Consider the following 10,039-nt stretch of genomic DNA (forward strand, 5'->3'; position numbering starts at 1 on the left):
TTGAAGTCCTCCAGGCTTAAAGTTGCCAAGGTTGCAGACCCCTGTTTATATGCACCAAACTGCCTGGCTGGGGAATTCTACGTGTGGAAATTCAACCACCTGAAAAGTTGCCAAGTTTGAAAAAACAAACAAACCCCACTTTGTTTGTTTTGCAGTGTTGGGCCACAGGATTTGCAAAGAACGAAACTTGATAGCCATCCAAAAGTAAGTTTCGTTTTCTTGGACATCAGCTGCTTTTCATCCTGGCCCCTGTAGGAAACTCTGATTTGATAGGCAGGGTTTTGAGTCAGGCAAAATGGGAGGAACGTTTTTAATTATTTCAAGAAAGAACGCACTGGGAACTGACGGGTATATCACATGCAGTCCTTCTGACCTGAGCAGTCTGGCTGTTTTTGAAAAGAAACCCACCCTAGCCTGCGTAGAGATCTTTGAGAATCACTTTATAAAAGCAAGTAAGCATTTTTATACTTTTCCCCTTTCTAGGAATAACTATTGTAGATTCTGCACTTCCTGCTTTTCAGATTCTACTGTCTTTTCAGCTTCTGTTGATCTTCCTATCAAGGAGCCTTCAATATAATTTCTTTTCTACTATAATTTCTTTTCTACCTTGCATTGTGCCAAGGCATCTGCCAATGGCTGAAAACCCTTCAGGATTTATGTATGCATGCTCCCGTCTCCCCTCGTTTCTGAACCCAAAGGTTTTTTTTTAACGGGTGGTTCTGGGGAGTCAGCAGAGTTTACTCCCCCTCCCTTAATGATGACTTCTTTGGGTTTACTTTTTTTGGGGGGGGGGGGTGTAAAGGTGGTCCTCGAATTACAGCAGTTCATTTAGTGACCGTTCAAAACAGGGTGGATAAAAATCTATGTTTTCTTTTAAATCCAAAAATTGTTGTTTTTTTAAAAAAATTAAATCAGGTTTTAAAAAGTTTAAATGGGATTTTTTTTTATTTTTATCAAATTTATTTTAATAAAATGCTTTTGGAATAAAAAAAATCCGTCCAAAGATAGTTTTCTATTTAAGATACATTCATAATTTAGTTGATTCAGCATGAAATGGAGTTTAATTATATAGCATATGAAGCTGTATATTCTGCAATATTGGGACTGCTGTCAGAGGAGGAGCCGCTGAGGGACAGCGATGATATTGCTCTTTAAAAAATATGATTTAAATCGAGTGGATTTAAATCAAGCCTTTTAACTAGTGATTTAAATCAGGGGTCTTCGAACTTGAGAGCTTTAAGGCTTGTGGACTTCAACTCCCAGAATTCCTCCTCCAGTCATGTTAGCTCAGGTTTTCTGGGAGTTGAAGTCCACAAGTCTTAAATTTGCCAAGTTTGAAGACCCTTGATTTAAATCGTGATTTAAATCAACTTGATTTAAATACACCCTGGTTCAAAGTTACAACGGCACTGAAAAAAGTGATCTACAACCATTCTTCACACTTGCAATCTTTGAAGCCTCCCCACGATTGTGTGATCAAAATTCAGGCGCTTGGCAATTGGTTTGTACTTATGACCGTTGGGTGCGTCCCAAGGTCATGCGATTCCCTTCAGCAACCCTCTGACAAGCCAAGTCAATAAGGAAGCCAGGTCCACTTAACAACCAGTTTACTAACTTATCAACGGCAGTGATTCACTCAATGACTGCGGCAAAGAAGGTCGTAAACTGGGGTAAAACACATTACGCAAGTGTCTCACTTAGCAACATAAATTTTGGGCTCACTTGTGGTTCTAAGTAGAGGGTAGTTAATAACTAATAGTAGTTAATAAGTAACCTGCATTACATTTGTGCCAGTGGTTTTATCGATAAGCAAGGAAGAGAAGAGAAAATGTAGATATATAAAAGAAGAAGAAGAAATGCCCAGGGTGATGTCAAAAGGATGAGTTGGCTTTGTCTGACTGGGATGGAGAACATCTGGGAAATTTCTCCCTCTCCTGATTGGCTTTTCATCTCCCCCTCTTCCCACATGATACAGGCAGAATTGGTGTCATAATTATGAAAGGCACCAGTTCATTTTTGGGCCCAAAAGTTTTTTTGAGGATGGTTTTGGGGAATCAGCCGAAGAAACAGCAGACTGTTCTCCCCCGCATTTTTCTAATGCCTTCTTTGGGTCTACACTGGATTTTGGGTTGCAACTGAATGCGGTTAGTAAATAGATTGGGTTATGTTTGTGCCAGGCAGATATTTTATAGATAAGAAAGGAAAGCAATGGAATAATAATATTATATTTATATATATAAAAGCGAAATACCACTCACACATCATCACAAAATCTCCAGAACCGTAAAGCCAACAAACTTGAAATTTGCACATATGTTCCTCTCGGCTTCTAGGTGCTCACTAAAAAAGGACTTTTCGAAATGTCCATTAGAGCATTAGTATTTCGTATATTATAATTAACACGCTCTGATGCTAAGGAGTTCTACTCCCCCTCCCCACCTGAAAAGAAATCTGTTCCAAATGCAAAACACAAGCAGAGGAGAGGATTTTCAGTTTCAGTTCAGTTTCACAGCATCAAGCACCTTTAGCGCAGAACAGTTGAGCTAGGCCACGCCCAGGCTCCTTGCTGTCTCCTTCTTGCTCACACAGCAAATACTGCTTCAGTTTCCAAACAGCCCTCAACTCTCTCACACACTGACAGGACGCTAACCAGATGAATACTGATGGATGCTGGTAGGCAGAAGCAGAATCCCCCCCCCCCTTATTTTCCTCCCCCAAAACTAAGCCAAATCACATAGTTTTGTAGCGAAGCACAGGTATCAAGTTAGTATGTATATACTAGAGGTTTTGTGTGGTGTCAAGAGGAGGTGTTGGTTTTGTCTGGCTAGGGAGGAGAACATCTGGAATGCTTTCCCCTCCCCTGACTGGCTTCTCATACCCTCCCTCCTGGTTTGTGCAGTCATCCAGGCATATTGGTGTTGCAGTTATGAAAGACACCAGTTGTAACAGTATACAATTACAACTTGACCTTAACACGCAATAGAAAGAACAGAGAAATCAAAGGCAACTAGGCAGCAGTAAGAATGTAAATGGAGCAAGAGGCAAAAGAGAGACCCTCTCTAGTTCTTCGCCAAAAAGGGGACCGAGAAGTGAAGCACTTTCAGATTTGCAAGACTGAGTTCAGCTTTGGCGATAGCAAGAGCATTTAGGCTTATGTCTCATCCCATGGAGCTTTATAGCGGTTTATACCTCTTGGAGGTGTACAATGTAGAAGGACTATTTGCATATCGGTCCCAACATTCTGGGTCTGTCAACCCTGAAGCTGGCCTGACTGAGGCAATTTTGGGACTTCATAGCTGACACACTGCAGGGATAGGGAGGGGAGGGGGAGTAGAGATAGTTGGGGTATTGTAGTCAAAACAAAATATGTTCTCTTGGGAACCAAGGACATTCCTGCAGGTGCTCAGAAGGAGGGGACTGGAGTCACCTAGCAACCGGACAGTAACCTAATTGGATCCTGTGACTGGTTATTTTGAGAAAGTGGCAAACTTTTAATTCCATGAAAGCCATGGGAATATTCAGAGTCAGTTTTCACCATCCTGTGCCAATATGACATATCCAAAAAAACTATTCTTTGTGGATTTTACCTGCTTCGGAGTTTTGTCTGCTATGGGTACTTGGAACCCTGACAGGGTCCTCGTTTTACTGATCTTGGAAGGATGGAAGGATGAGTCAATCTTGAACCCAGTCAGGATCAAACTCTAGGCTGTGGGCAGAATTTGCCTGGAATACTGCACTTTAACCACTGTGCCACCAGGGTGCAGTGTTTAAATTTAGGACCTTTAGGATTTAGACCAGATAGGAAACAGGATCAGATGGCTTATGCTACTTTACTATAAGGTTACATTAACATAATCTTGCAAGTCTGAAAGTACTTATGAAAGGAAGAGAACATTAGAAAGAAACTGAAACGGATTCTTCCTTAATTGTCTTGAGTGCAAGAGGGAGGGAAAGATTGAAATCACCATCAGGCTTCCAAGATTTGGTAACTAAAGGTGTGTAGACATGAAGGAAAAGCAGAGAGCTTTGAAATTCTTCACTTTCATTTTCTTTCCAAAACCACCCTCCCTCTCCAATAAACTGATTTTATGCCATCAAATGATTTTCATTCCCTAGTGACCATACAGACAAATTTTCTCCAAGATTTTCAATCCCTTATCTGTTCTTTCGCAAGTCCTAATGTTGGACTCAGTTCCAAAATAATTGAGTTCACCCTCCTGATTTCCACTTTTCCCAGCATCAGAGCCATCAGCGGAGAGCCGGGTCTTTACATCATGTGTCCAAAGTAGGATAAGTTGAACCTGGACCTTTGCTCCTCGTTGAGAATTCTGGGTTGATTCTTTTTATGATCTATTGGTTTGTTTTCTTGATTGTCCGCGTTATTCTCAGGGATCTTCTCCAACTACAAATTCAAAGTGCCCAGTGTAGCTGAGAAACATCCCAATATCTTTTTTCCCTTTCAGATAATCGGCACAGAACCAAGAGCAACGATGGGCAATCTAGTTCTAAAGGATTTTGTAAGGAGAGAATTTGAGGATTTAAAGAGCGAATTGAACAAAGGCAATATCCCCAAAGTGGCATCTGAATACCAAAACCGTTTAAATGAAATGCAAAATCTCCCCCTGAATATCGCAGTTACTGGAGATGCCGGTGCTGGGAAATCCTCCTTTGTCAATGCCTTCCGAGGAGTCAGGGATGATGATGAAGAGGCAGCCGAGGTAGGGCCAGGAAAAGAAACCATGGAGCCAAAGGCATATCCTCACCCTTCATTCCCTAATATAAAAATATGGGACCTTCCAGGGATCGGAACACATCAGGTTAAGGCAGCAAAATATCTGAAGAACGTCCAATTCGAAAGATATGATATCTTTATTATGATTATTTCTGACCGTTTTACTGAAAACGATGCTCTGCTGGCAAAGGAAATACAAAGAATGAGGAAGAAGTTTTACTATGTGTGTAGCAGAATAGATATCACTATCAACAGTGAAATGGGGAAAAAGAATTTCAATGTGGAGGACACCTTGGCGTCCATGAGGCAATATTGTGAAAGTCGCTTGAAAAAGGCAGCTGAGGTTTCCTCAAGAGTATTTCTGGTATCCAGCCGGGAGGTATACATGTATGACTTCCCTCTCCTGCAAGAGACGATTGCTGTTGAACTTCCTGACCACAAGAAAGATATTTTAACACTATCTGTACATATTTTCTCCGAAAAGGAATTGATGAAGAAAAAGGAGCTAATGAAATCCTATATAAAGAAGATAGCGCTGATATCTTGTGCTTGTGGAGCCGTGCCTGTCCCGGGTCTCTCGATGGCTTGTGATGTTGGAATTTTGATAGATGCTCTGAGACGTTTCTGCAGGGTGTTTGGCTTAGATGACCGGTCCCTCCGTTTTCTGGCACTTCAGACGGGAAAAGAATTTGTAGATCTGAGGTCGGCTATCAAGAAAACCCCGTTAGCCAACGCAATCAATGCAGAATTGGTATTTTCTCTCTTGATGAGGTCATCCCTCTGGGTCGCCGTATCGCTTGTGGAAATGGTTCTTGATATTATACCAGTTATCGGGTCTCTGTTTGGTGGAGCGAGTTCATACGTTGTCACGTACCATTTTCTGAACAGCTTTCTTGAAGATGCCGTGGAAGATGCCCGAAATGTCCGTGCAAAACTTCTTCAGCAACCGGAATCCCAGGGAGTTTGAAAAAACCTCCCCATTTCCCTTTTGAAGGAAACAGCCAAGCATTTCATCCAAATGAAACTGGATGGAGGAAAATAATAATGTTTCAATGCCTTGTTAGGCGAAGAGCCTATTTTCCTGTTTTTAAGAATTCTCTGATTGAAATATGTGCTTGATCACCCTGAGGGCAAAGATCACCCTTATCTGCTGGTATCTCTATGTGAATTCAGAAATTAAAATCTATATTGCTTGGGTGGTGGTTGCTTTTCTTTTCCTGTTGTTTTCCTCTTTTTCTTTCTTTTCTTTTTTTCTTTTTTACAATTCTAAGGAACAAAACAACAGCTAATTTGATACGAAGCTGCATATTATATAACCGTTTTTTAAAAATACCATGAGAATGTACTCTGCTTGAGGTATCTCGTACATGTTATACTCATTGTTAATTGAATAACTTCAATTATTATCTGTCTATCCACAAATCGTTTTTGGAAATATATCTCTTCTTTAAATAAAAATAAATTTTAAATAAACCTTTGATCGCAGGTTTCGGTTAATCAAATTAAAGGGAGAATCACTAGAGAAGCTGCTAGAAACCACTGAATTCAATTGCAATTTATCCACTGTAACCTTTGTCAACTCATTTACAAAGTGAAGAACAAATATTTGATGGGGATGAGAACAAAGAGGTCTGGATGTCCCTTGGCTCAGAACAGGAGTGAGGTGGGGGGGAGGAATAAGCTCACATCATAAAGGTTCTTCTGAAGGGGGTGAATAGACAGCCATTTCCCAGAAAAGCTATAATGGGAGCCACAAAGCAGAAGAGAAAGGAAGTTAAATGGTCCTGGGTGCAAGAGGGAGGCAGAGAGGGAGGGAGGGAGGGAGGCAAGGTCCCATGAGGCTTCCAAGGTCCAGTAACTAGAGTTTCCATTACTCTTGTGAAACCTGTTTTCTGGCCTGGCCAACTGGACATGCCCAGCCCCAAATTGGCCAGGTTCAATGAAGGGTTGGACAAACAGGTGGGTGAGAGTCCTGCCTGTCCCCTCCTCACCTTGCCTTTGATTTCTCAGCTGAGTTATTTTTCAACACGGGTTGAGTGGAATCTCCCAACCAAGCGGGAGGTGGACTTGCACGCATCTGGGGACTTGTGAGTGAGGTGGCTACAGGTGGGACTTTCCCTGGCTCTTCTGAGAGATGTCCAGACCAAAGCTGCCTCCTGGGTGTGAGAAGGTTCTGCAGTTGGGTGGATTCAGCCACGTCTGTAAGAATCCTTCCAGCTGACCTGGAAAGTGGCAAGTGAAAGGACCCAGTTATGGGCAAGAGGGTTTGTCAATATGGAAGCTGCAATGGGAGGATTCCCACTGCCAACGCAGAAAGCAACTGGCCTGTGGTCTTTCATGTCCCACACTGGGTAGTGTGATTGACTTCTCAGGTTGCCACTTTAACAACTTTTATGGGACTGTTGACATTCCAGGTTCCAGAGGGGAGGGCTTGGGGGTGGGAAGCCTGGTCCTCCCTCCTGGGTTCCCAATGTTCCTGTTCAAATCAAAGCAGGGAAAGGTGGGAAGGTGCATCAACTGTCAGGGTTCCGGTGATTGTCCTAATTAAATCATGAGCCTTGAGCCAAGCTTCAAAAGAATCCAAAAGATTTATTAGGAGCAACATGTCGGCACTGACCCATATGAAGCCTACTCTGCCACATGTAATTTATGGTCACCTGTGACCCTGTTTCTCTCTTCCCCCCTGGGGGTGTCATAAATCATTCTCCAATGAAGCGCATTCAAGGCCTGGGTGTCATACATCGCATTCTACAATGAAAGATTTTCGCGGGCAGAAGATCCAGTAGCCTAGGCTACAATCTTAGTAAGATAAGCATGGAATGTACTTCTGGTTAATTGCCGTACTGTTTCTTCAGATTTTTCCTCCCTCCTGCTTATGGCAACTCGAAAACAGTCATAGGAATGCTTTACCCGTTGACATCAATACAATTACATCCCATGCAGGTTGGCTGATATATTTCTGCTCCAGATGTGCTAGCCAGGCCTATGGAAAGCTATGGGAGATGAAGGTAGTTGAATGTTTGTTTCCTAACTGCTCCTTTGGGAGATTCTTTAGCTGACAGGTCTACAACATGGTCTACAACATGCCTGACTGGGTGGGATGGGTTGATGGAATGAGATGAAGATGATTCCATAGGTAACCTAGCCCCATGCCATGTAGGGCTTTAGAGGTCATAACCAATAACTTGAATGGCCCTGGAAGCAATTTCACAAGGTTGCTATTGTGCCCTATCCAGACTGGCAATCCTCAATGACCAGGCTGAGCCTGAATGGGGTAGAATGGGGGTCAAATGAGTCATCATTCTCGAGTCCCTTCATGTCCACACTAGATCTAAGTCCAGCCCACCTTGAATTCTGTTGAATCTTATCTACCACCAATTCGCTTTGACCTCTAGCAGTTCAGATCCTTATAGAGAGCTTTAGCATACAATAAACCTATATATTCCTCTAAACTGCCTGGATTCGATTTCTTGCACTTGACAAAGCTGATGATATGGAGATGGGGCACAAATATACCCCTCCATGATACACTTAGGTTTACCTATGTGAATGACCTCAGAAGATGAGGTGGTCTTACTAGCAACTATAGGGAATGTGCAGGGAGCCATGACACAACTGAGAAGAATCACAATCTCTCTCTTTGATTCCAGATAACCTGCGCAGAACAAAAAGCAACTATGGGCAATATATTTCTAAAAGATGATGTAAGAACAGAATTTGAAGATTTAAAGAGTGATTTGAATGAAGGCAATATCCCAAGCGGCAGCTGAATACCGAGGATATCTAAATGAAATGCAAAACCTGCCACTCAATATTGCAGTTGTTGGAAAGGCGGGTGCAGGTAAATCCTCCTTCATTAATGCCTTCTGGGGCATAAATGAGGATGAGAATGATGAAGCAGCCGAGGTTTGGCGAGTACAGGAAAGCAAAGTGCCAAAGGCATATCCTCACCCCTCTTCTCCCAATATAACGATATGGGAGCTACCAGAGATCAGGGAGCGTAATTCTAAGGCAGCTGAATATTTTCAGAAGGTCCAGTTTGAAAGATATGATGTCTTTATTATGGTTGTCACCGACCGCTTTACTGAAAATGATGCTTTCCTGGCAAAGGAAATACAAAGAATGAGAAAGAAGTTTTACTATGTGCGTAGCAAAATGGATATCAGTATTGAAAGTGAAAGGAGGAAAAGGAATTTCAGCATGGAGAAAACCCTGGAGACCATCAGGAATTATTGTGAAGATAATTTGAAAGAGTCAGCTAAGCTCCCTGCGAGAGTATTTCTGGTATCCAACCTGCATGGACACATGTATGAATTCCCTCTCCTGCGAGAGAAAATGGCCGCCGAACTTCCTGATTACAAGAAACACATTTTAACCCTGGCTGTGCAGGTTTTCTCAGAAGATAATTTGATGGACAAAAAGATTAAAATGGAATCGTATATAAAGTATTTAGCATTCGTATCTTGCGTTTGTGGAGCAGTTCCTGTTGTGGGTCTCTCTCTAACGTGTGATATTGGAATCGTGATGGTTGCACTGAAATGTTTCTGGAAGGTGTTGGGCATAGACCAGGGCTCCCTCCGTTTCCTGGCCCTTCAGACGGGAAAAGGGTTTAAAGAACTGAGGTCAGAGATCAAGAAAAGGCCATTAGTCAAAAGAATCAGTGCACAGCTGGTACTTTCTCTTCTGATGAAGTCTGCTCTCTGGGTAAGGCCATTGCCTGTGAAATATCTGGGGATGGTGTTTGGTGGAGTGAGTTCATTTGTTGTGACTTATTATTTCCTGAACAAATTTCTTGACAACGCTGTGGAGAACGCCCGAAAAGTTCGAGCAAAGCTTCTTAAGTGATCAAAATCCCATGAAAGCTCCAAGGAGCCATCCAGCCCACTTTGAAGGAGAGCATTTCTTCCAAATGAGAATGGGCGAAGGAAGTAATCATATTTTTCAATGTCTAGTTAGAAACCTTCTCTCCAATTTCCTATTTTCCTGCTTGTTTTAATTATTCTTCAACTGAAGTCTGTGCTTGATCTCCTTAAGAGGAAATAAGTATCTCTGTCAATAGATGTTTTTAGAGGAAGTCACAAAGGAAATGTTTCTCTGTTTTGGGGGAAATTGTTTTCTTTTCCTCTTTCTTTATTTTTCCTCTTTTTCCTTTCTATTTTAACAATTATAAATAAAATGGTGATTTGGGTATTAAGCTCAAAATTTCACTGTTTTTGAAAGAACATTAAAATGCTCAATGAATTCTGCTTGGGATATTGTATTCATTATAATTATGCTGGTTGTTGAAGTCCACACGCTGAATGGGGA

At 41.9% G+C, this 10,039-nt stretch overlaps 2 protein-coding genes across 2 annotated transcripts; both read left to right on the forward strand.

Annotated features, from left to right (window-relative positions):
* The first annotated feature begins 330 nt into the window (after positions 1-330).
* LOC113430451 (interferon-inducible GTPase 5-like) lies at positions 331-6,205 on the forward strand. The gene is made up of 2 exons (XM_026692889.2): positions 331-452; positions 4,464-6,205. The coding sequence occupies exon 2, from the start codon at positions 4,491-4,493 to the stop codon at positions 5,697-5,699; it is 1,209 nt and encodes a 402-aa protein (XP_026548674.2). The 5' UTR covers positions 331-452; positions 4,464-4,490; the 3' UTR covers positions 5,700-6,205.
* Positions 359-9,704, forward strand: LOC148129946 (interferon-inducible GTPase 5-like). The gene is given in 3 exon segments (XM_087971041.1): positions 359-452; positions 8,383-8,489; positions 8,491-9,704. Coding segments are annotated over 2 exon segments (1,167 nt in total). The 5' UTR covers positions 359-452; positions 8,383-8,409; the 3' UTR covers positions 9,578-9,704.
* The last annotated feature ends 335 nt before the right edge of the window (positions 9,705-10,039 follow it).

The sequence above is a fragment of the Notechis scutatus genome, chromosome 8 (assembly GCF_049901735.1).
Source record: "Notechis scutatus isolate UNSWTSFEM ecotype Mainland chromosome 8, rNotScu1.2, whole genome shotgun sequence".
In the NCBI taxonomy this organism is placed as follows: Eukaryota; Metazoa; Chordata; class Lepidosauria; order Squamata; family Elapidae; genus Notechis; species Notechis scutatus.

What these genes read in the sequence shown, in the direction of transcription:
- LOC113430451 (XM_026692889.2), top strand. Translation starts at nt 4,491, where the DNA reads ATGGGCAATCTAGTTCTAAAGGATTTTGTAAGGAGAGAATTTGAGGAT.